General features: G+C 39.8%; 1 protein-coding gene and 1 long non-coding RNA gene across 3 annotated transcripts in view; one reads left to right on the top strand and one right to left on the bottom strand.

Moving 5' to 3' along the window:
• SVOPL (SVOP like) overlaps window positions 1–20037 on the top strand; it is an 88840-nt gene extending 68803 nt beyond the window's left edge. The window contains exons 14-15 of the mRNA XM_040259963.1: window positions 17458–17571; window positions 19953–20037. Coding sequence (XP_040115897.1) covers window positions 17458–17571; window positions 19953–19964 — 126 coding nt within the window. The 3' untranslated portion in view covers window positions 19965–20037. The remainder of the gene's footprint in view (window positions 1–17457; window positions 17572–19952) is intronic.
• Window positions 20031–24772, bottom strand: LOC120877630. Of its 2 annotated transcripts, none has more exons than XR_005724368.1 (3): window positions 23394–24772; window positions 22631–22735; window positions 20031–20961 (listed from the first exon to the last, which is right to left on the bottom strand). It is a non-coding gene; the product is annotated as an uncharacterized LOC120877630 (long non-coding RNA). The 2 variants fall into 2 exon arrangements; XR_005724367.1 differs by lacking the exon at window positions 20031–20961 and adding an exon at window positions 21621–21982 and having other exon boundaries at window positions 23394–24020.
• Window positions 24773–26534: the final 1762 nt, after the last annotated feature.

The following is a 26534-nucleotide window of genomic DNA, read 5'->3' as shown; positions in this document are numbered from 1 at the left end:
GTGGGTGTCTTATAGGCAGCATATATACAGGTCTTGTTTTTGTATCCATTCAACCAGTCTATATCTTTTGGTTGAAGCATGTAATCCACTTACACTTAAGGTAATTATGATATGTATGTTCTTAGTGCCATTCTGTTGATTGTTTGATGCCGGGAGCCAGCGTGAGGAATTCCACCTGTGACAAGGTCATGCGGCAAGAGCTCTGATGGCAAGGCTAATCAGACTTCAGGTTTCCCCCTGGAATTTCCTGAGCATCCACCCCCCAAAAATAAGAATCTGCCTGCTTTCCCACTCTTCTGATATTCTCTGGAAAAAGTCAAATCAGGGCTTTAGTCTCCTGCATTTGAAAGGGATGTTTCAGTTAAAACCCCTCTGATTGCTCTCTAGCTTGCCTAACAGGTTCCCTGGACCTCTTACAGCTTGTGAATTGCTTACAGCCCCCCAACCATGAGAGGCACAAAGCTTAAAGCATCTTAAAGATACAGAGCCTTTTCTAAAGAATTAAAAATCATATTGGTGACGGGCTTTCACTGTTGACTCGATGACTGCTGCCAGGCCTCCATATTCTTTATCTTTTAGGCACCTGGGAGGATGTTAATCAATGTACACGGGATATGAAAAAAGATATATAGTAGTTTTGATGTTAGCAACACTAGACTTTTGCGTTAATTACTTTTCTCTTTGTTATATATCACTGCACTCCTCTTGTGTCCTTGCTATGTAAGAATGTAACTTTATTTAGTGTTTTCTGAGAATGGCACCAGACTTTGGGAAGATCAACACAAATAAGTCTTCTGGTTGACAAACCCTTATCAGAAAAAGGCTGTAAAATGTTAATTGGCCCTTTTGGCTAGAAGATGATGTAAATTACCTAAGACTTGTGTATACAATTAGGTATGCAGAGAGAAAAGCCTGGTTTTGATAAGAGTCTGGACTGCTAACGCTGCATAACTTTGTATTACCCATTGATCTCTATGTACAATCTAAAAGGTATATAAGGCCTTCTAAACAATAGGAGCTGGAGCCAGTCGCTGGACTGGTTTCCCCCGTGTCTCTCTCTCTTTTTCTCCCTCTCCCTCCTTACTTTAATTTCAGGCTGAATTCCCATCTGGGGCGCGGAGGCTCGCCAAGTCTACTTACTTGCCCTGGCTGTTAAGACCCGCACGAAAGGGAGCCTAAGGCAAGGCACCCTTAGATATTCAAGCGAGGGCCGGTGGCCCAACGTAGATGGTGCAAATTCCTTGTCTGGAATTTTATTGGTCTTCTGCGTAATCCAAGTTATTCAGCCCTCTTTCTCCACTTAATTTTCCTATTACACTATTGTTTCTTAATCTAATCTTATATTAATAAATAAATTTTCCTTGCCAACGCCGTCCACCCTTCAAATTCCCTGGATCCACCAGGGCTGGACCCCGGCAGTTTTGAATCTGTTTTTGTAGGTCTTTTTTCTTCCCTTCCTCTTTTCTTCTCTTCTCTTGTGATTTGATATCCATCTTTAATGTTGTGTTTGGATTGCCATTTTGTGTATGTGTATCTATTGTACATTTTTGGTTTATGGCTCCCATGAGGTTTTTGATATAGCCGTCTCTCTCTATATATATATATTATATATATATATACACACACACACACACACACATATATGATATACAAGATTGTTTTAAGTTGCTGGTCTCTTAATTTCCATGCATTTCCAATATTCTGCATTTGTATTCTCCTCTTCTCACAATTATTGGTTTTGATATCATATTTGTGTATGGATGATTTCCTACCTTTAAGTTTGACTTTATTGGTGAGCTTTCCTGTTTGTAATTTTCTTATTTCAAGTTGTGGCCTTTTCTTTTCCACCCAGAGAAGATCCTTCAGGGTTTGTTGTAAAGCTGGTTTGGTGGCATTGAATTCTTTTAACTTTTGCTTGTTTGTTAAGCTTTTGATTTCTTTGTCAAATCTAAATGACAGCCTTGCTGGATAAAGTAGTCTTGCTTGTGGGTTTTTCCCTTTCATTACTTTGAATATATCATGCTCTTCCATTCTGGCCTGCAGAGTTTCTTTTGAAAGAATAGCTGATAACCTTTTGGAGATTCCCTTGTATCTTATTTGTTGCTTTTTCCTTGTTGCTTTTAATATTTTTTGTTTTTAATTTTTGTTAGTTTGATTAATATGTGTCTCAGCATGTTCCTCCTTGGGTTCATCTTGTATGAGACTTTCTGTTCTTCCCAGACTTGAGTGTTTCCTTTCTCATGTTGGGATTCCCAGGTGGCTCAGGGGTAAAGAATCTGCCCGACAATGCAGGAGACACAGGTTCAATCCCTGGGTGGGGAAGATCCCCTGGAGGAGGAAATGGAAACCCACTCCAGTATTCTTGCCTGGAGAATATCCATGGACAGAGGAGCCTGGCAAGCTACAGTCCATGGGGTTGCAAAGAGTTGGACATGACTGAGCATGAACGTACCACATACCTTTCTCATGTTAGGGAAGTTGTCAGCTATAATCTCTTCAAATCTCAATATTGTCTCAAACTCTTTCTCTTTCCTTCACATAATAGGCTGAAGGATGTGAATGTTGGTGCATTTAATATTGTCCCAGAGGTCTCTGAGAGTATCCTCATTTCTATTTATTGTTTTTTCTTTATTCCTTGGAAATGATTTCCACCACTGTGTCTTTCAGCTCACTTATTTGTTTTTCTCCCTCATTTATTGTGCTATTATGCTATCCTTCTACTTTTCATTGTATTCCTTCCATTATTCAGTGTATTTTTTCATTGCAGTTATTGTATTCTTCTTTTGTTTATTTTTTAAATCTTCTAGCCATTTCATGCAAAGATGGACTCAATAAAGGACAGAAATGGTATGGACCTAACAGAAGCAGAAGATATTAAGAAGAGGTGGCAAGAATACACAGAAGAACTGTACAAAATAGATCTTCATGACCCAGATAATCACGATGGTGTGATCACTCACCTAGAGCCAGACATCCTGAAATGTGAAGTCAAGTGGGCCTTAGAAAGTATCACTATGAACAAAGCTATGGAGGTGATAGAATTCCAGTCGAGCTATTTCAAATCCTGAAAGATGATGCTGTGAAACTGCTGCACTCAATATGCCAACAAATTTGGAAAACTCAGCAGTGGCCACAGGACTGGAAAAGGTCAGTTTTCATTCCAGTCCCAAAGAAAGGCAATGCCAAAGAATGCTCAAACTACTGCACAATTGCACTCATCTCACACACTAGTAAAGTAATGCTCAAAATTCTCCAAGCCAGGCTTCAGCAATACATGAACTGTGAACTTCCATATGTTCAAGCTGGTTTTAGAAAAGGTAGAAGAACCAGAGATCAAATTGCCAACATCCGCTTAATCATGGAAAAAGCAAGCGAGTTCCAGAAAAACATCTACTTCTGCTTTATTGACTATGCCAAAGCCTTTGACTGTGTGGATCACAATAAACTGTGGAAAATTCTGAAAGAGATGGGAATCCCAGACCACCTGACCTGCCTCTTGAGAAATCTGTATGCAGGTCAGGAAGCAACAGTTAGAACTGGACATGGAACAACAGACTGGTTCCAAATAGGAAAAGGAGTATGTCAAGGCTGTCTATTGTCACCCTGCTTATTTAACTTATATGCAGAGTGCATCATGAGAAATGCTGGACTGGAAGAAGCACAAGCTGGAATCAAGATTGCCAGGAGAAATATCAATCACCTCAGATATGCAGATGACACCACCCTTATGGCAGAAAGTGAAGAGGAACTCAAAAGCTTCTTGAGGAAAGTGAAAGAGGAGAGTGAAAAAGCTGGCTTAAAGCTCAACATTCAGAAAACGAAGATCATGGCATCTGGTCCCATCACTTCATGGGATATAGATGGGGAAACAGTGTCAGACTTTATTTTTCTGGGCTCCAAAATCACTGCAGATGGTGATTGCAGCCATGAAATTAAAGACGCTTCCTCCTTGGAAGGAAAGTTATGACCAACCTAGATAGCATATTCAGAAGCAGAGACATTACTTTGCCAGCAAAGGTCCGTCTAGTCAAGGCTATGGTTTTTCCTATGGTCAAGTATGGATGTGAGAGTTGGACTGTTTAAGAAAGCTGAGCACCAAAGAATTGATGCTTTTGAACTGTGGTGTTAGAGAAGACTCTTGAGAGTCCCTTGGACTGCCAGGAGATCCAACGAGTCCATTCTGAAGGAGATCCGCCCTGGGATTTCTTTGGAAGGAATGATGCTAAAGCTGAAACTCCAATACTCTGGCCACCTCATGTGAAGAGTTGACTCATTGGAAAAGACTCTGATGCTGGGAGGGGTTGGGGGCAGGAGGAGAAGGGGATGTCAGAGGATGAGGTGGCTGGATGGCATTACCGACTCGATGTACGTGAGTTTGAGTAAACTCCAGGAGTTGGTGATGGACAGGGAGGCCTGGCATGCTGCAGTTCATGGGGTTGCAAAGAGTTTGACACGACTGAGTGACTGAACTGAACTGAACATGTACACAGGCTCCTTTCTGGGAGATACCAGTGATCTGGAGCAAGACAGAGAAAGCACAGAGATTGCACATGCCAGCCTTCATATTTACAGAGTATCTTTGCAGAGTAGGCTCCTAGATGGATGTTGTTAAATTACCTCTGTGTGAGCTTCAGGTGGATAGCTCGGTAGTCCTTGGGAGGACTCTAACAACAATGCTCAGTTTATGATAGCCTGGTCTCGTGTGCCTCATGGATGCAAGCCCTGTTGGCTTTCAAAACTAAATGTTTTGGGGGCTCATCTCTCAGGTGCTGGTCTTAAAAGCTGTGGTGCCGGATGTGGGGTTCAAACTCATCACTCCTCATGGAGAAGCTCAAACTTGTGAGTTCTCCTCTTATCTTGCCTGGGAAATCCTATGGACAGAGGAGCCTGGTAGGCTACAGTTCAAAGGGTTGCAAAGAGTCAGACATGACTGAGCAACTAAGCATGAACTAGGGGAGGGTTCATGGTAAGACTGTGTCTCAGCCTGTCCTACCCATTTTGATGTGGGTTTTTTTCTTTGCTTGATGTGTAGGAGTCATCAAGCTACTTTTGGGGTTTCTTTCAGAGGACATTGTTTTGTATGTAATTGTGGATTCAGTGTGTCCATGAGAGGAGGCGAGTTCATCTTGAACCCAAACCTTCATGAACTTTTTATAGCCTACTTTTGGCATGCAACAATATGTTACAGTAATTTTTCATGCCAATGAAAATAAAAGTCAAGCCCTTTTTCATGCTGAAAAATGTCATTATATGTGTACTCCAAATGTTACTTTAAATCACGTTATCAGTTGTGTGTAAATGTCTAGACTATTTGATATCTATTATAAACAACAGTTATAAGCACCCTTGTGCTTACATTTTTATCCAAGTATGCAATTATCTCTTTAGGATAATTCTTAGAAATTGGATTGGTAGGTCAGGGTGTCTGCTCATTTTCCATTTTGATACACTGTGCTAAAATTCTCTTTAGGAAGATTGTGCCAAAGTGGTAGGCCCCACTGTTTCACATACTTGCCAACTGGTTTTGTTCATCTTTTTCATCTTTGCCAACCTTACTGACAATAAATGATATCCCTTTTTTATTATAATTCATGTTTCTTCAATTAGGAATGAAACTGAATGTTCCTTTCATATTTTAATTGGGTGTCTACTTTAGCTTGCCCACTCCGTGTCTATCTTAAATTCAGTTTTAAAACATTGATTTGTGACAGTCCTTCATACCTATAAAGTATTTTACTTTTCTGCCATACTGCAGATATTCCCTCCAATTTTTCATTTGTCTTTCACTCCTATTTATGCTCCCCTTTCTTTGTATAGGAACTTAAAGTTCATAGGCACTCAAATATATCAATATTTTTATTTGCAGTGTCTGGGTTTTGTGATTAGAATGGTAAGGATACACATCTCTCTTCTTCCAGTCTTTCTTTGGCCTTGTGGTGTTTTTGGGAGAAAGGGTGTGTAAGCCTACAAAATTTTTTTTTTGCTGTATTGCATGGCATATGGGATCTTAGTTCCCCCACCAGGGATCAGACCTAGGCCCCCTGCAGTCAAAGCACGAGTCTTAACCTCTATACTGCCAGGAAAGTCTCTAAACTTTTTATTGAAGTATAACAATACGTGAAACGTGAACTTCTAGATGTTCAAGTTGGTTTTAGAAAAGGCAGAGGAACCAGAGATCAAATTGCCAAAATCCGCTGGATCACTGAAAAAGCAAGAGGGTTCCAGAAAAACATCTATTTCTGCTTTATTGACTACATCAAAGCCTTTGACTATGTGGATCACAACAAATTGTGGAAAATTCTGAAAGAGACTTGCCTCTGAGAAATCTGTATGTAGGTTAGGAAGTAACAGTTAGAACTGGACATGGACAACAGACTGGTTCCAAATAGGAAAAGGAGTATGTCAAGGCTGTATATTGTTACCCTGCTTATTTAACTTCTATGCAGAGTACATCATGAGAAACGCTGGGCTGGAGGAAGCACAAGCTGGAATCAAGATTGCTGGGAGAAATATCAATAACCTCAGATATGCAGATGACACCACCCTTATGGCAGAAAGTGAAGAAAAACTAAAAAGAGCGTCTTGATGACAGTGAAAGTGGAGAGTGAAAAAGTTGGCTTAAAGCTCAACATTCAGAAAACGAAGATCATGGCATCTGGTCCCATCACATCATGGCAAATAGATGGGGAAACAGTGTCAGACTTTATTTTGGGGGGCTCCAAAATCACTGCAGATGGTGATTGCAGCCATGAAATTAAAAGATGCTTCCTCCTTGGAAGGAAAGTTATGACCAGCCTAGACAGCATATTCAAAAGCAGAGACATTACTTTGCCAACAAAGGTCCCTCTAGTCAAGGCTATGGTTTATCCAATAGTCACGTATGGATGTGAGAGCTGGACTATAAAGAAAGCTGAGTGCCGGAGAATTGATGCTTTTGAACTGTGGTGTTGGAGAAGACTCTTGAGAGTCCCTTGCACTGCAAGGAGACCCAACCAGTCCATCCTAAAGGAAATCAGTCCTAAATATTCATTGGAAGGACTGATGCTGAAGCTGAAACTCCAATACTTTGGTCACCTGATGCGAAGAGTTGACTTACTGGAAAAGACCCTGATGCTGGGAAAGATTGAAGGTGGTAGGAGAAGGGGATGACAGAGAATGAGATGGTTGGATGGCATCACCAACTCAATGGGCATGAGTCTGAGTAAACTCCAGGAGTTGGTGATGGGCAGGAAGGCCTGGCATGCTGCAATCCATGGGGTCGCAAAGAGTCGGAGACTGAGCGACTGAACTGAACATACTTATGTGTGCTCAGTTGTGTCTGACTCTCTGCGACCCCGTGGACTGTAACTCACCCGGCTCCTCTGTCCATGGGATTCTCCAGGCAAGAATACTGCAGTGGGTTGCCATGTCCTCCTCCAGGGGATCTTCCTGACCCAGGGATTGAACCTGTGTCTTCTGCATTGGCAGGCAGATTCTTTACCACTGAGCCACCTTTGAAGCCCCCACAACATAAAATGTAAAAGTGTTCAAATCATTAAGTCTACAACTTAATTTTCACAAAGTGATATGCATCCCAGATTCTAACCCAGAAATCCCTGATCTGATGTGCCCTCTTTCAGGCCATTATAGTGTCAAAGTGTGAGGTCAAATGCAGGAAACAACTTTACGATTTCCTGAATGGCAGCCCAGTTGTCCCTACACTATTTATTGAATACCCTATTTTTTATTCATGGATTGGAACTGTCTGCTTATATTCCCATAATTACTTGGTCTATTTCTAGCTTTGCTATTTTAGTCCATTGATCTGTCTGGTTTCATCATTGTCATATTCTTTTCATTAGTCAGATGGGGTTTATAGTATATTTTCAAATCTGGCTGTGTATGCCCCACCTCACTGCTATTCTTTCTCAGATAACCTTTAGAATCATTTATTTGCAATGTGCCTCCCTTATCTGCCCAAATCCTATTAAGATTCTAATTGTTAATTCATTAAATGTATCAGTTAATTTAGGAAAATTTGACTTTTTTCTCTTAATGTTGCCTTCCCATGTACAAACAAGGTTTTTCTCTCCATTTATTCCATGTTCCTTGCTGGGATTTTATTGTTTTCTTCAAATAGATCCTGTACATCTTGTTATGTTTATTCTTAGGCATTTTAAGGCTTTTCATTATTATTGCAAATAGATGATTTTTTTGATTATAACTTCTAGTCTAACATTTTAATTAGTTAATTGTAGTTATAGAGGCAATTAAGTTTTTTGTCTACGGATTTGCAAACAGCTTACTGAACTCATTCCAATGGGTTTTCATTTGATTCTCATGAGTTTTTCAGGCTTATTATACGTGTCATGTGATTCCAATCTATCCCTCCATATTGAATCTTTGGTCAGCATGTTAAGATTCCATAGCTTGCAGACTATAAAACTCCATTTCCTCTTCTCTCCAGCCACCCTATTTAAGAGTTCTTTCTTTTCACTGTATTCATTTCTTTCCCCCTACTCACTCCTCATGTCCCAACCTGGCTGTAGCCATCCTGACTCCACCAAAATGCTTCTTGCTATGGTCTATCTGGTTCCACATCTGCAAATACAATTGTCATTTTAACCTTCCATCTCATGGGATGGCTCCCTCTCATAGATTCTCATGGCCATGCCCTCGTGCCCTCCCCTTCCTGTGGCACCATCACCTGCAGTCTTTCTCCTGCATCTCTGCTGCTCTTTCTGAATCCATGGTACCCCCGCCTCTGCAATTTATTATTGAGAATTCTTATTGCTCAACATTAGACCCTCGTCTTTTCGTATTTTTACTCTCTATTTAGGTGATTTCACCCATTTTTGTGGTTTTAATTACCAACTATATGCACATGACTCCGGACTTTATATTTCAGGATCAGGGCTTTCCTCTGAGATGCACATTCACACATCCATTTGCCCCTCAACATTTCTGCTTGAATATCTCAAGCTCATCTTAAATTCACCATGGCCAGCATTAAAATCGTAACATCTCTCCCCAGATCCACTCCTCTTCACAGTTTCCATCGGTGCCTGGCATCTGTATCCACCCTGAAAACTGTCCTCCGTTCTATTCTCTCCCATTGTCATAGCCAGTCCCCAAGCCACTGGATTTTACATCCTAACAGATGCAAAATTCTTAATCATTTCTCCTTTTGCACCAGTACCACTCTGGTGTGGACTACTATCACCTTTCACTGGATGGCTAATATAGCAGCCTGCCTGGTCTCTCCATGCTCTTGAAAGTGAAAGTGAAGTCGCTCAGTCGTGTCCGACTCTTTGCGACCTCATGGACTGTAGCCTATCAGGCTCCTCCATCCATGGGATTTTCCAGGCAATAGTACTGGAGTGGATTGCCATTTCCTTCTCCAGGGGATCTTCCCGACCCAGGAATCGAACCCAGGTCTCCCTCATTGCAGGCAGACACTTTACCGTCTGAGCCACCTCCTTCATTTTCCTCCCTGCATCTGTGCAGATCTTATGTTGTTCTTATGCTTTAAAACCTTTATCATTTTGCCCTTGCCATTCCTCAGTGATAAAGACCAAAATCCTCAACCATGGACTATAGGACTCTAGCGGTGAGACCCCCATCTGTACTCTTCGCTGCTTGTAAAATTTCAAATACAGAAATGTGTAACTGAGAAAAGAAAAATTCCCTGTAATTCTATCAGTAGAGATAACTGCTGTATCTCTTAACATTTTGGGGTGTATTCTTCCAGATGCCTTTTTAATGGATATATTATATCTCTTATCTGTTATTATATCAGTTTGTATGTGTGCATCTATAAACTTATTACATATGTATTATACATAGATACTTGTATATATGTAGATAGAAATATGTCATAAATATCTACATCTTTCTACATATCTACATGTTATGGTCACCTGCAGACACAGATGGAACTCCACCCCCGTCCTCCAACTCTGCCCTGCATAACAAGGCTGATGACACATACATATACCAAGAGGGTATGAAAGGTTTATTGCTTAGTTACATAGTTGAGGTCTCTGAGGGAGCAGGCAAGGCGATTGATTGGAGTTTTTTTTGCAGCCAGATTTGAGGGTTCCCATGTGAGGTCAGGGGCTTGTGTGGCTTGAATCTCCTGTTAGCACCGAAGATGAAGCACCCAGTCTTTCTTTTCAGTTTGTTCAGAAGCTAGAGTACAAGGGAAGTGAGAATGGTGAGGCTTAATGGCTGTCAGCTGTCATGAGTGGAGTCAGACTCTTCTTTACACTATATATCCTCATCTGTGAGTACACATGTAGACAGGTTCATGTTCAAACATTATACACAGCTGTCCATCCATCAGTCTATCCACACACATCCATATACAGATCCCCATATTGCAACTGTCTTTCCTCGTTAATAATTATGTTAGTATGTGTAGATCAACTTCATTCTTTTATGTAGATGTGTATACTTTCATTGCAGAGATGTGTATAATTAGATGGCCATTACCTTGGTGATGAAATTGTCTCTAATGTTCTTTCTTTCTGCTTTTACAAACAACGGGGCCCCTGAACATCACGCAAACCTTTGTTTCTGTGCAACCGTGTTAGTCATTGAGCTCTTTTATGTTCCAAATATCGTAAAAACTGTGCCTCAGAGGCAAGAGACAGTTTGCTAATATATAAAATATGCATATAAACACATACAAAACAGAGGAAAGAGTTGGTGGTGGGGGTGGTCTGGTGTGTAGGGTTGTTCAGATCAGTTCAGTCACTCAGTTATGTCCGACTCTTTGCCACCCCACGGACTACAGCATGCTAGGCCTCCCTGTCCATCACCAACTCCTGAGTTTATTCAATTCATGCTCATTGAGTCGGTGATACCATCCAACCATCTTATCCTCTGTCGTCTCCTTCTCCTCCTATTTGCGATGAAGTGATGGGACCAGATGCCATGATCTTAGTTTTCTGAATGTTGAGCTATAAGCCAACTTTTCCACTCTCCTCTCTCACTTTCATCAAGAGACTCTTTAGTTCTTTGCTTTCTGCCATAAGAGTGTTGTCATCTGCATGTCTGAGGTTATTGATATTTCTCCCAGCAATCTTGATTCCAGCTTGTGCTTCCTCCAGCCCAGCGTTTCTCATGATGTACTCTGCAGATAACTTAAATAAGCAGGGTGACAATATATAGCCTTGACGTATTCTCTTTCCTATTTGGAACCAGTCTGTTGTTCCATGTCCAATTCTAACTGTTGCTTCTTGACCTGCGTACAGATATCTCAGGAGGCAGGTAAGATAGTCTGGCATTCCCATCTCTTTCAGAATTTTCCAGTTTGTTGTGATCCACACAGTCAAAGGCTTTGGCATACTCAATAAAGCAGATGTTTTTCTGGAATGTTCTTGCTTTTTCTTTTTTGGCTGTCCCATAGTTATGTTTAATTTGGTTTTTAAATGATGACACTGCTGGAAACAATAAAATGATATAAAAATAAATCAACAGAGAAAACTATTTGTCATGCTTTAGAATGATTCAGAATTGGTACAATAAAATTATTTCCTTAATATCTGAATTTTGGTTTTCCAAGTAGGTTCACCTTAGGACTATTGCTTAATACCTTTTTTTAAGATCTATTTTTATTTTTTTTAATTTAAATTTATTTATTTTAATTGGAGGCTAATTACTTTACAATATTGTATTGGTTTTGCCATACATCAACATGAATCTGCCATGGGTGTACATGTGTTCCCCATCCTGAATCCCCCTCCTACCTCCCTCCCCATACCATCCCTCTGGGTCATCCCAGTGCACCAGCCCCAAGCATCCTGTATCCTGCATCAAACATAGACTGGCAATTCGTTTCTTATATGATATTATACATGTTTCAATGCCATTCTCCCAAATCATCCTACCCTCTCCCTCTCCCACAGAGTCCAAAAGACTGTTCTATACATCTGTGTCTCTTTTGCTGTCTCTCATACAGGGTTATCATTACCATCTTTCTAGGTTCTATATATATGTGTTAGTACACTGTATTGGTGTTTTTCTTTCTGGCTGGCTTCACTGTATAATCGGCTCCAGTTTCATCCACCTTGTTAGAACTGATTCAAATGTATTCTCTTTAATGGCTGAGTAATACTCCATATGTTCTTGCTTTTTCAATGATCCAATGGATGTTGGCAATTTGATCTCTGTTTCCTCTGCCTTTTCTAAAACCAGCTTGAACATCTGGAAGTTCAGAGTTCATGTTCTGTTGAAGCCTGGCTTGGAGAATTTTGAGCATTACTTTGCTAGTGTGTGAGATGAGTGCAATTGTGCAGTAGGTTGAGCATTCTTTGCCATTGTCTGTCTTTGGGATTGGAATGAAAACTGACCTTTTCCAGTCCTGTGGCCACTGCTGTGTTTTCCAAATTTGCTGGCATATAGAATGCAGCACTTTCACAGCATCATCTTTTAGGATTTGAAATAACTAGAATTCCATGAAGGAAATGGCAATCCACTCCAGTATTCTTGCCTGGAGAATCCCGTGGTTGGAGAAGCCTAGTAGGTTACAGTCCATGGGGTCGCAAAGAGTCGGACACGACTGAGCGACTTCACCTCACCATGACCTTCACTAGCTTTGTTCGTAGTGATGCTTTCTAAGGCCCACTTGACTTCACATTCCAGGATGTCTGGCTCTAGGTGAGTGACCACACCATTGTGATTATCTGGGTTGTGAAGATCTTTTTTGTATAGTTCTTCTGTGTATTCTTGCCACCTCTTCTTAATATCTTCTGCTTTGTTAGGTCCATACCATTTCTGTCCTTTATTGTGCCCAACTTTGCATGAAATGTTCCCTTGGTATCTCTAATTTTCTTGAAGAAATCTCTAGTCTTTCCCATTCTATTGTTTTCCTCTATTTCTTTGCATTGATCACTGTGAAAGGCTTTCTTATCTTTCCTTGCTATTCTTTGGAACTCTGCATTCAAATAGGTATATATTTCCTTTTCTCCTTTGCCTTTGGCTTCTCTTCTTTTCACAGCTATTTGTAAGTCCTCCTCAGACAACCATTTTGCCTTTTTGCATTTCTTTTTCTTGGGGATGGTCTTGATCACTGCCTCCTGTACAATGTCACGAACCTTTGTCCATAGTTCTTCAGGCACTCTATCAGATCTAATCCCTTGAATCTATTTGTTACTTCCACTGTATAGTCATAAGGGATTTGATTTAGGTCATACCTCAGTGGTCTAGTGGTGGTCCCTACTTTCTTCAATTTAAGTCTGAATTTAGCAATAAGGAGTTCATGATCTGAGCCACAGTCAGCTCCCCGTCTTGTTTTTGCTGACTGTATAGAGCTTCTCCATCTTTGACTGCAAAGAATATAATCAGTCTGATTTTGGTATTGACCATCTGTTGATGTCCATGTGTAGAGTCTTCTCTTGTGTTATTGGAAGAGGGTGTGTGTTATGACCAGTGCATTCTCTTGGAAACACCATGTTAGCCTTTGCCCTGCTTAATTCTGTACTCCAAGGCCAAATTTGCCTGTTACTCCAGGTATTTCTTGACTTCCTGCTTTTGCATTCCAGTCTCCTATAATGAAAAGGACATCTTTTTTGGGTGTTAGTTCTAGGTCTTGTAGGTCTTCATAGAACTGTTCAACGTCAGCTTCTTCAGCATTACTGGTCACAGCATAGACTTGGATTACTGTGATATTGAATGGTTTGCCTTGGAAACAGAGATCACTGTCATTTTTGAGACTTCATCCAAGTACTGCATTTTGAACTCTTCTGTTGACTATGATGGCTACTCCATTTCTTCTAAGGGATTCTTGCCCACAGTAGTAGATATAATGGTCATCTGAGTTAAATTCACCCATTCCAGTTCATTTTAGTTTGCTGATTCCTAGAATGTTGATGTTCACTCTTGCCATCTCCTGTTTGACCACTTCCAATTTGCCTTGATTCATGGAACTAACATTCCAGGTTCTTTTTCAATATTGCTCTTTACAGCATTGGCCTTTACTTCCAACATCAGTCACATCCACAATTGGGTGGTGTTTTTGCTTTGGTCTTTTCATTCTTTCTGGAGTTATTTCTCCACTGATCTCCAGTAGCATATTGGGCACCTACCGACCTGGGGAGTTCATCTTTCAGTGTCCTATCTTTCTTCCTTTTCATACTGTTCATGGGGTTCTCAAGGCAAAAATACTGCAGTGGTTTGCCATTCTGTTTTCCAGTGGACCACGTTTTGTCAGAAGTCTCCACCATGACCCATCTATCTTGGTTAGCCCTACATGGCATGTGTCATAGATTCATTGAGTTATACAAGATGTGGGCCATGTGATCAGATTGGTTCATTTTCTGTGATAAGGTGTAGGGTGGTTAGGGAGGGCATTCATAATAGGGCAGAGTCATGTGGGAGTGACCACAGATGTCTAAGGAAGAGTGTTCTTGTATAGAAAAAGTGTATTGAATAATTTTTAGGTCAAAGGGTGTGTATATTTTAATTGCAATGAATCTTGTCAAATTATTTTCATTTAAAAAAATTTATATGCTCTTGGTAAGTAACACACTCTTAAAGCATCTGTTTCTTTCCATCATCACCACCCCCCCCCCCCCCCCCCTTTTTTTTCAGGTTGAGTGTTTTTTTGCTTCTATTTTTTTAATTGGAGGATAATTTCTTTACAATATTGTATTGGCCTCTGCCATTCATTAATGTGAAATTAGCCACAGGTATACATATTCCCTTCTCTCTTGAACTCCCCATCTCCTGCCCCATTCCACCTCTCTAGGTTGTCATTGACCACTGCCAAATCCCCTTTTAACCTTTTTTGATATTGGTGGACAATAAATTATATCATGTCTTAATGTGTACTTTATTAGTAGGGCTGAGCATCTCTCCTCTGTTTATTATCCATTTGTATTTTTTTGGGGGGTAAGTTTCTTATTTATGTGATTTGCAGAATTTCTGCAGGCCATGAACTATTTATTATACTAGAGATATTTTTTCTTTGTTCATGGTTTACCTTAAGATGTTACTAGTCAAGTTTTTGACATATAAAATTAAAACTTTTTTTAACAGTTATTTTCACCTGGAGAGCTAGTGTTTTGGGTCATGTTTAATGGCCTTCAGCACCCACTAAACCATATTTCTAAAAACATTTCTAAAACAGCAAAGCCTTTCAGTGTTTCATCTAAAACATTAATTTCTTTATTTACAGTTTACTAATGCTTAAGCCCTGAGCTAAAGATCCAGCTTTAAAAAGCAACACAATGCTTAGCTGCTTTCCTGGCCCTTAAGCATTTGTCTGGTTCAATTGATTCACGTGCTCCTACTGTAGCAATTCAATTTCCATAGATACTTGGATCTATTTTGTGACTCACTGCTTTACTGATCTATTTTGGCATCAATATCATATTGCTAATGATTGGAAGTTTGTTAGTGGCTCTTGGGTTAATCACCTCAAGATTCCCTTACCCACACGTTTTCAGAAGTTTCTTGAGCTTTTTAAACATGTTAATGATTAGAATAAATTTTTTTTCCCCTCCAAATTGATTCAAAAATCCTATTGGGATTTTACTTGAGATCCATTAGAGTTACTACAGATTATCTGAGAACTACTTTTTAAAACAATAGTGTTTTTCTATTTAAGAACAAATTTAGTTTTCATGTCCCTTAGAGTTTTAGTCTTTATGTCTTACACATTTCTTAAGTTTATTTCTAAATACTTTATTTGTATTCCTATTAGCCGTGTCCAACAAACTTAATATGCTGGATTTTCATTCCCCTCAATGTTACTTTTTATTTTTCTTAATGTTTCGACGCATGGATTGTTTACGAGTTTGGAAATTTTGCTGTTGTCTTTGTCATTTCTAGCTTTGATAGCATTTTAGTCAGAGAACACATTCTATGGTTTCAGTTCTTCTAATTCCTTTGAGGTTAATTTTATGGCCCAGAATGAAGTCTGTCTTGGTGAATGTTTCATGGTTAGAAAAGAATATGTATTCTGTTGTGTTAGGTGGGGTGTTCCGTGTCAGTGAACTTCTGTTGGTTGATGGTATTGTAAAGTTTTTTATCCTTGCTGATCTTCTGTCTAGCAGTTCTGTCAACTGTGGAGAATGGTTTTTTACTGAAAAATCACCACAGTGACTTTTTCAGTTTTTACTGAAAGAATGTAATCTGAAGCTCCTCAGTATATCAGCCTTTAGGAGTGCTGTCTTGTTGGACTGAATCACTGTGTAATATCCCTATTTGTACCTGGTGTGTGTTGATTATTAGAAGTAGGGATTTACAGATCTTTGTTTTTAATACAGTGAATCTGGAGTGAAGCCTGAAAAGACTCATTTCTACAAAGTCCCCAGAGGATTTTTAGTATTTTTCACTTGTTTGGTGGTGGTTTTTGTTTTGGATATATATGAAAAATACATTGCTGCGTCATATGGTAGTCCTAGTTTTAGTTATCTGAGAAATCTTTAGTCCTATTTTTAGTTATCTGAGAAATCTCGATACTGTTTTCCACAGTGGTGGCACCAACTTATATTCTCACCAACAGTGTACGAGAGTTCCCCTTTCTCCACATTTGTGCCAGCATCTGTTATTTGTGTGCTTTTTGAGGCTAGCCATTCTGACAGGTGTGAGGAGATATCTCACTGTGATTTGATCTGCATTTCCCTGATAATTAGTGATGTTGAGCATCTTCTCATGTGCTGTTAGCCATCAGCATTTCCTCTTTGGCCATTTTTATAATTAGGTATCAGAGTTCTTGCTTGCTAACAATAAACATTGACTTGGGTTAACTTAGGCATATAAGACTTTATTGAAAGAATATCCAGTAACACTGGCTGGGTTGCTGGAGTCCCACTAGCAAGCAGAGCCCGAAACCCTCTAGGGAATTGCTCTCCCTGATCCTAGCTGTGGAGCACAGTTCTGTGACCTCAAGTGAACCCAGCAGGGTCTCACACCATCTTGGACTTTGAACCTGGTGCAAAGGATATGAAGTGGAGCTGGTTTAGAATTATTCAGGAGGTGGGAGGAATTTTGGTGTCAAAGCAGAAGTGGCAGTAAAGGCATGACCTAGACGCTACATCTGTTCCCCAAAGACTTCCTCCTGGTTCATCCTGTCAGAACTGAAGAGGGCAAGTTGACGTTTAGCAGAGGGGGATGTTGCAGGAAAGGAGAGGGTTACCGGTTAAGTGAGCTGAATTGGTATGAGAAGGGGTAGGAAGGTATTGGTTTGCTCCAGTGATACCCAAAGGGTGGGTGCAGGGAGAAGTCTGACCTGGCCGGTGCATGTTAAGATCACTCCCAGCTTCTGGAAGAGTAGCACAAAATGCCTACAAAAGCTTGGCCCAAATAAATACTAGATCTAAGATGTCAGAATTGCATAATTTACAGAATGGCTGCAAAGCCTTTCATTTACGTATTTGGTGGGATGAATCCTTATTTTCCCTTTGGCATGAAGATCAGTTGAAAAGTGACTGGGGTGCAGTATATTGAGTCATTCCTTGTGCTTTTCAGGTTCTTATGAGTGCATCGTTCCTGGGGGCCCTGTGTCTCTTCTCGTCTGTCTGTGTGGTATGTGCCATTTCTGCATTTACTCTCCCCATTGAGACCAAAGGTCGGGCCCTACAGGTAAGTGATGTGGGAATCTAAGTATTCTCCTTTTGACCAAAGGAAATGAGCTTGGAGTATGAAAATTCTTTTAAGTAGAGGTGATAATGCCCAAGCCTGTGATCACACAAGGGTACATTTGTTTAGCAGGTTCCAGCAGAAAAATTGGGTATCCATTGTTCTTCCATGTAACTTTGAGCAGCATACTGATTATTCACTTCAAACCTTTGCTTCCTGTAAAGCTTGAACTGGGACTAAATGAGTATTACTGATACTTCAGCATTCTACCCTTTCCACTTTTCTGTATAGAAGCAGTGCTGCAGAGCTAAATGTGGCCATAGGGTCAGAAACAGCAGTTTGCATTGCCTGTAGGATCACAGTCTTTACTGTTGGTCCCGCTATCTTACCCCCAGTTTTATCAACTGCCCGTGGTAAGAGTGGAGGCAAAAACTTCCACACTGCACCAGCTGCCATCCAATACTGACAGTCAGACACAAAGTACATAAAAAGACATCCCAGAAGTATAAAGTGTGCTCCTGGGGGCAAAGTTGTATCAGAGACAGCTTCTCCTAGCCCTCTGCCCTTACAGTTGGCTCTGTTTCCCTGCCTTAAATACAAAGCTTATTGCTGGCAGGCAAGGGCATGTGTGTACACGCACACATGGGAAATGGGGGCGAGCAGCTGAAGTTAGTGTATACAGTTGACCACTGAACAGGGGTTAGGACACCAACCTTCCAGGCTATCCACACCTGCAGTATTAAAAACTTACTCTTCAGTGTCCACAGTTCCTCACACCTGCAGATTCAACCAACCATGAACTGCAGATCATACAGCAATAGAATATTTACAGTTGGGAAAAAATCCACGTAAAAGTGGACCTGCACAATTCAACCCCATGCTGTTTGAGAGTTAACTGTAGTTTGGCTGATCTGAGCTGCCCCATCTAAATGGGACTGTGAAATCATCATGCTTGTTTGGCTGAATGCAGCCTGCCCTCGCTCCCATATGCTATTTATAGTGAATCATGTGCACATGTTAATTATTTGTCCTGGTACAGATGTGTTTTGTTGTCTGAGTAATTGGAAAACACTACTGAATAAAGAGGGGGAAAGCACAATAAGCTAGTGTCAATTTTTTCTTGTCCTAGATTCAAGATGTGTTATTCTGTTTTCCCTTTAACTTTTAATCTTTAAGGTAATATGCATTTTAATCACAGATTAGATAACTTGCTAGGTAATTAGAAATTTAGGGCTTTGTTTAGGTTCCTTACTTGGAAAGGTGACCTAATCACTGAATCCTTAAAACCAGGGATTGTATTAGGTGATTCAGATGATTCCTTTTAATCTTAAATAATAGGATTATCACACTCTTCACATAGTTGAGGAAAGTAAGGCAAGGGAAAGTTAAGTAACTTGTATAAAGGTGAAAGTGAAGCTGCTCAGTCATGTCCGACTCTTTGCAACCTCATGGACTATAGCCTACCAGGCTCCTCTGTCCATGGGATTTTCCAGGCAATAGTACTGGAGTGGATTGCCATTTTTTTCTCCAAGGGATCTTCCCAACCCAGGGATCGAACCCAGGTTTCCCGCATCGTAGACAGACACTTTTCCATCTAAGCCACAAGGGAAATCCAAAACTTGTATAAAGGAACATGCTAAATGGACTGGAATTTAAACTAGATTGCAAAATTAAGTGGTGCTAAATCTTATGCTAATTTTCTATGGTGGTGGTTTTTTAAAGTAGTAATAATATATATAAACTGAAATCTGGCTCATCATCTCACATGCTTTATGGATTTCTGACTCAAGTCATATGAGCCAGTGACAAAAACCATTCCCTTTTCTGTTGAAATGATATTATTTTACATGCCTATTTATAAGACTTACTGTTAATATCAGTTCCTACAACTTTCATATGCAGATCCAATAAATATGTGTGGGAATGTAGCCTTTGATGGCTCTGCCACTCAATGGCTGTAGGTCTCTCTCTCAGTGTCGTGAGCACTTAACATGTGAAGCTATCTAGTAACCGGTACAGTAAAACTTCTGAAAATGTTTAAAACATGCCTCAAATTTTACCTTTCAATAGGATCCCAAATAATTTGAATGAACCAAGCTGGCCAATAGTTAATAGTAGTAATTCCACTTTAGAATTACTTTAAAAACTTATTTTGATGAACCTAGTAAACAATTAAAAAAAAGAAAGGTAAGTATAATGTGATTTTTTTCCCCTAAATGATATCTGTAATTGAATTATAAAAGTACTATTGCATGTCAGGTACACAGGTAAAAATATTAGACCCTTAATTCCTTATTAAAGAACCTCCTATTACTAGTTTTTAGTGCCAGATAGCTGAATGTGAAGACTTTAAAAAAAAAAAGTATTATCTATTCTTTCTCCAGCAAATTAAATGAAGAGCTGCAAACCTGTTTACCAAAGAAGAAAAATGTATTTTCATCTTCACAAAGAATTGTGGCACATTTAAAAACACCTGGTTTAATTTTGGTATACTACTTGGTAGTTAAGAAATTGATCATATTTTTGAAAAATAAGAGGATGAAATAAGTTAGCTGTATATATAGTCTCTTAGGGAAGACATCAATACAGAAGTTTCATAAAATATACATTAAGGTTGGTGAGGGATATCTAGGGGAGAGAGAAGCTGGCTTTCATTGCTTGGCTTCAAGTCTGTTCATGTTTATATGAATAAGTAATAAGTATCAGACAAAACCTATACTTGATATTCTCCCTGAGGTATACAGCAAAAGCTGTATTAAAATTTTGTAGCTAACAGTGTCAGACTTTATTTTTTTGGGCTCCAAAATCACTGCAGATGGTGACTGCAGCTGTGAAATTAAAAGATGCTTACTCCTTGGAAGGAAAGTTATGACCAACCTAGATAGCATATTCAAAAGCAGAGACATTACTTTGCCAACAAAGGTCCGTCTAGTCAAGGCTACGGTTTTTCCAGTGGTCATGTATGGATGTGAGAGTTGGACTGTGAAGAAGGCTGAGCACCAAAGAATTGATGCGTTTGACCTGTGGTGTTGCAGAAGACTCAAGAGTCCCTTGGACTGCAAGGAGATCCAACCAGTCCATTCTGAAGGAGATCAGCCTTGGGATTTTTTTTGGAAGGAATGATGCTAAAGCTGAAACTCCAGTACTTTGGCCACTTCATGCAAAGAGTTGACTCATTAGAAAAGACTCTGATGCTGGGAGGGATTGGGGAGAAGGGGACGACAGAGGATGAGATGGATGGCATCACTGACTTGATGGACGTGAGTCAGTGAACTCCGGGAGTTGGTGATGGACAGGGAGGCCTTGGCGTGCTGCGATTCATGGGGTCGCAAAGAGTCGGACACGACTGAGCGACTGAACTGAAGACATGAATTTGAGGTGGTATCATTAAGCCTTTCAAAACAAATAGAAGTCATCAAATTCACAATTAAAATTAGCATACTTAAATTGTGACCTCCATACTTTATAATGAAAATTACTTATTCACAAAAAAATGTGCTTTAATTCATTTCAGTCTTGTGTATATAATAACCAAAGTAGCTGGGAATAAACTTTTTCCCAGACATTCTATTTCGACTCTAATTTCATTACAGTATAGCAAGCTTTTCTACATGATGTAATTATATGCCATCTGGAGAACAATCACTTGCGTGCATATCATACCTGTGCACACAGGTGTGCTGTGGGAGAAAAACATCCATGTTTTTACATTTAGTCTTCTGTTGCTCTTTGGATTTATGGTAGACTTCTTAAAAGAGGAATCGATACCCAATGACTTGACTCCCCTACTCCTTCCACCCCCATTTTGCAATGGAAAAAAAAAGAATTTCTTGCTACAATGATGAAGTGTCCCTGGACTAGCAAACTATGTGTATGCAAATCATTCCTATTTGAACCACAGGCACAAATGGCTTGAAGTCAGGAAACTGACTGTAAAGGGCCAGAGAATAAACATTTCAGACTCTGAGCTACATATGGTCTCTGTCAACAGCCCTCGCCAGCCTTTAAAAATGTTAACATTATCAGCTCTCAGGCTGCATAAAAGGAGGCCATAGGCTGGTTTTTTTGAAGTAAGTTTGAAGGCTCAAGATGGAGCCACTCCTGCCCAGGTGCCATGTCAGCAAACCAAAACTTAAATAACCTTCATGTCCCTGTAAATGGTCTGCTTGACCAGAAACAATGTACAGCCAGTTGGCCAGACACCAAGCCAAGTGTGGTTCTCTACTTACCTCTTTATTCCTTAATTTTTATCCTCCTGCCTTCAGCTCCCCTTTGCAGTAGTTTGGGCCCCTGCAAGTGGAGAGTGCCTGCTTCAAGTGTCAAAGTTTGTTTGGATTGCCTAAATCGTCTTCTTTGATCATCTGTAACGGTCTTTGGTGGGGGAGGATGGAATCCCAAGCTGACTTCCAATGGCCTGTGGGGCAAGATGCATAGGCAAAGAGCCCACTGAACCCTTTGCGTTGTTTTTCTCATCATAACCAAGGGCAAGCCACTTAGGGATTTGAGCTCTGATCCAAACAAACTTTATGTAAGGGGAAAAAGAAATGTGCGTGTGTATACTTCTCAGAAAAGTTCCAAGACAGCTATATTGGGAACCTACAATGGGTGGCAGCAGTTAGGGAAATGCATAAAGAGAAGTCCACAGCAAAAAGTGTGGGGAGACTTGGAAAATAAGAAATTACAACTGTTTGAACTAATGGCACATCATCATCTAAGCAGCACAAGTCATACTATTAAAAGTCATTAGGGCGACTACTGCTTTTGTAAAGAAATCTTCTTATTTAAAGATTAAATAGATCAATTGCTAAGGGGAATCTTGAATCCAAAGATGTAAAACTGGTAAGCATGGATCAAACACTTAAGAGATTTCAGAGTGCTTCCCACCTAAATCTAAGACTCATGTGCTAAGATGGTCATGGACTGGGTTAGATTGACACTGACCACCTGACAACCTCAAAACAAAATCTGTGCAACAAAGTACACTGTGGAATACCACCAGATCCCCAACCTAGCAGAGTACATCCCTAAGTAGTAACTTGGTTCCCAAAGACCCAAGGCTTACCTAAGGCTCCTTGAGATCCTTGAGTTTCAAAAAACTGAGCAGTCCACCTTCCGGCACACCTGCTTATTCTGTCATAATAATTGTGGTCCTGGAAACGGCAGACAACTACAGAAATGGCAAAATCTAAGACAACCTAGCATTGCAATGGCCATCGTCTGGGACATTCCAGTTAGACACATTGTTTATTTAAGAACCACCTGTGAAAATATTCCCAAATCAACCAGAATGGGATATATTTTAATTGCTATGCAGAAGACTCCAAAATGCTGCAAAATTCCAAAACAGCTTCATTGAAAGATTCAATGCTAAAGGCTATTGAAAAATCAGAGAAAACAAGACAAATGTGGCTCCAACAACTATTTTTCTTTACCTGAATACTGTCTCCTAATCCTAACTGAACTGCCTTTCCACTTTGAAGAGCCAAGACCAAAAACATTCATCAAGTTGGTTTTAAATCTGCAACACCTCCAAGGCCAGATAACTAAGGTAATAACCCCCCTCCCCACCCCCGAACTTGAATACCCCCTTATCTACTCTCAAAGGCCGGCCCTTCCAGGGTGAATGGGACTCTGAGAGATTTTCTGATAAACTCTTAACAGTTATTCCCTTAAACAGCCAAGGGGAAACTAAAACAAATGGAAAACCTTGTAAAATCCTAGTAGGCGAGAACTTACACTCTTTACTGTAAATTCTGTTCACTGGAATCTGTAGATGGGGATCCTGGGAAAACCCACAGAAGCTAGCCAAAAGTGAGAATTCTTACCAAAGTCAGCTCTTGCTGGTCCCTGGAGTTTCTGGTCCAGAGAGAAATTTCATGTCCTTCCCTTTCCAAATGAAGACTTTTGGGAGTCTGGTTTGGGGAACTCATTGGTTATTGATTCCTCTCCCAGGAATAGCTATTGCCTTCTTGTATCCTGAGAACTGGCTGGCCTTTCTGCCTGCTGACACATGGGGGTTTTTTGTTCTTGTGTATGGAGGCAGTTCAACTATCAGGCCACAAAATATGGTTGGACAGAAATGTGGGTTCCATCCCATTTGCAGCTTACCAACTGTTGCCAGCTTCTTCGGAAGCTGTCTAAGTACTTCTTTCTTTTGGCTCTCTTTGGGAGTGACTCTGGATCTAGGGAGGGTAATAGCTCTTGGTGTTTGTTCAGTACAGCCAGGAACAGTCACTGTCCAGTCTGAAATTTGGTGTTGGGTGGATGGTCCCCTTTGTATCTTTCAGGTTGTAATCCTGTAATCCAATTCTATTTCCTGTTTCACAAATTGAGTCTTTGTAAGAGCAGAAAAAGTTCACCTATCCTTTTTACTAATCAGAACCTCTCCCCTATCTCACAAGGTTTGTGAAAGTGAAAGTCACTCAGTCATGTCTGATCCTTAGTCCATGGAATTCTCCAGGCCAGAATACTGGAGTGGGTAGCCTTTCTTTTCTCCAGGGGATCAATCCAACCCAGGACTGAACCCAGGTCTCCCGCATTGCAGATGGATTCTTTACCAGCTGAGCCTCTAGGGAAGCCCCAAGGCCTGTAGGTATTGTAAAAATGCAGGCTTCAGGTAACATCTTTCTTGGAGGAAGCTGCATTCTTTGTTGATGCCTGTGAGATGTTTAAGTGTCTTTGCTAGAACTGAGGTTTGTCTCTTTGGAATGCAAACTTCAGGGAGGAAATTTTTTTACAAAAAAGGGATGGGCAGTATTTGGAAACTAGGTAAATGAAAAAAATCTTAAGTCTTCTCCACAAATACTAGTAAAAAAGTTTAAACTATCTGAGCAAGTAACCTTAATTCATTTCATCTGCCAGAAACACAATTTGGATCCAACTGTTTTTATAAACTAGTGAGTTTTGAATTATCATACCCATCTCGTGGCTAAAATTGTAAAACAAGCTGTAAGATCAGTATACAGATCTTATGTGTACATGTATGTCACAGATGTGCGATTTTGTTCTTCTGGATGGTGTGGCCAAAATTTGTGAAGAGCTCCATTAAACTGACTTAAAGACAAATAGAAGTTTATATAAATCAAATAAAGTCTCAGAAATATAGAAACTAAGCCAAATATTTTTCAAGTTCATGTGATCTAGGATAATCTTTGGTTAAAAAAAGTAGTTTAAGTTGTGTCTGTTTAATTAAAATAGACACATCTTTAAAGTTCGTGAGTCTGAGTGAACTCCAGGAGATGGTGATGAACAGGGAGGCCTAGTGTGCTGCGATTCATGGGGTCGCAAGGAGTCGGACCTGACTGAGTGACTGAACTGAACAGAACATAATGTGGACATACAACTTTTATTCTGTCTAGGCTTACTAAATGGCTTCCTTCATAGCTCATTTGGTAAAGAATCTTCCTGCAATGCAGAAGACCTGCGTTCGATTTCCTGGGTTGGGAAGATCCCCTGGAGAAAGAAATGGCAACCCACTCCAGTATTCTTGCCTGTAGATTCCCATGGTCAGAGGAGCCTGGCAGGCTACAGTTTGTGGGCATGCAAGAGTCGGACATGACTTAGTGACTAAACTACCAGGATTACTAAAAGTCAAATAAGTTCATGTTATTTCTTTTACAGAATTTGTCAGCAAGAAATTAGATGAAGATAATAGTGGTTTAAAGTCTCATGAAATTTTCATGAGTAATCCAAACATAATTGTTAACAAACATAAATAAGTTTATAAAGGAGCTTTTCAACAATAATCATGTTTTATGGTATATCTACTTAAAAATTTTTTCCAAAATATTTTTGGCACTTGAAAACTTAAAGTCATACTGAGATTAAATGATGGATATTTATTGAATCATTTCCAAGTAAGAAAATTCTGAAATATTAATTACTGAGCATAGACTTACTTTTACAGAAAAACTGAAAGATATTTGGGACATGTTTTGTGTAATGCTGAAAAATTTCCTGTGAGGAAGACTATACTTCTGGAAATTATTGCAAAAGCATTATCAGATAAGAAGTGATATTTAATTTTGTTAGGTTATTTGTGCGGGCATATGTTTATTAATATAAGTTATCAAGAAATTAAATTTTCAGATAATCTGACATTCTAGTACAATGGTATCAGTCATAATTCCAGTTATCTTAAAATGTTAGATATCTATTTGTAGCTCATAGAAATAACCACATTTTTATTGTCAATTCCATAACTGAACTCTTGTCAGCTCTCTAACCACTAGTATTTTAAAGCCTTGTCATTTATAGACAGTTATTATTTTACTCTGATCCTTTTACAAAAATGAGATTCATGCAAAGTATCCTATCAAGTACTCTTGACCACCGACACTGCTGTTAAAGTGTCAAACCTTTTGTCCTTATTTCACAACTGTGTAAACATGGAAGACCTCAAAAACTGAGGAGGAGGAGGAGTAGTCCACATCAAGACAGACTGCTTTCTCCCAAGAATGCTATTACTCATATACCTCAGGCCATTTCAAATTGAACATAATCCAACTTCCAACCGTTAGATTTGTGGTGATGCTGGTGATCCTGTAGTTAGTTATTTTTGCCCATCATAAACTTCCCCCCTGTTTTCCAATGCCTCACTGTCTTTGGAAGAAGCTCACTTGATAAATACTTCTGGAGAAGTACAGACCAATTATATGAAACACATAAACAGACCAACTGGCTTTGAGAAGTATCCCCCGCATCCATATTTCTTGACTTATTTGATTCTAGTTAGTTTTGGACATGGAAACCCCGGTTCAGGAAGACTTTCCAAACCATGGGTATTATTTTGATGCTAATAATTTTTGCCTCCCTACTAGGCTGTGTACTCACGAAAGTTTTAAATGCATGTGGGGTAGCCACTGACCAGCTAACAACTGTCTGACCAAAACGACCAAAGAGAACAGAACATAACCAGTTCCAAGAACACAAGCCTGATATCTCTTCTAAACATTACACTAAGACCC

The sequence above is a fragment of the Oryx dammah genome, unplaced genomic scaffold (genome assembly GCF_014754425.2).
Source record: "Oryx dammah isolate SB20612 unplaced genomic scaffold, SCBI_Odam_1.1 HiC_scaffold_18, whole genome shotgun sequence".
NCBI classification, from domain to species: domain Eukaryota; kingdom Metazoa; phylum Chordata; class Mammalia; order Artiodactyla; family Bovidae; genus Oryx; species Oryx dammah.
The sequence above is the reverse complement of the archived record's forward strand: the minus strand, read 5'-3'. Positions and strand labels throughout refer to the sequence as shown.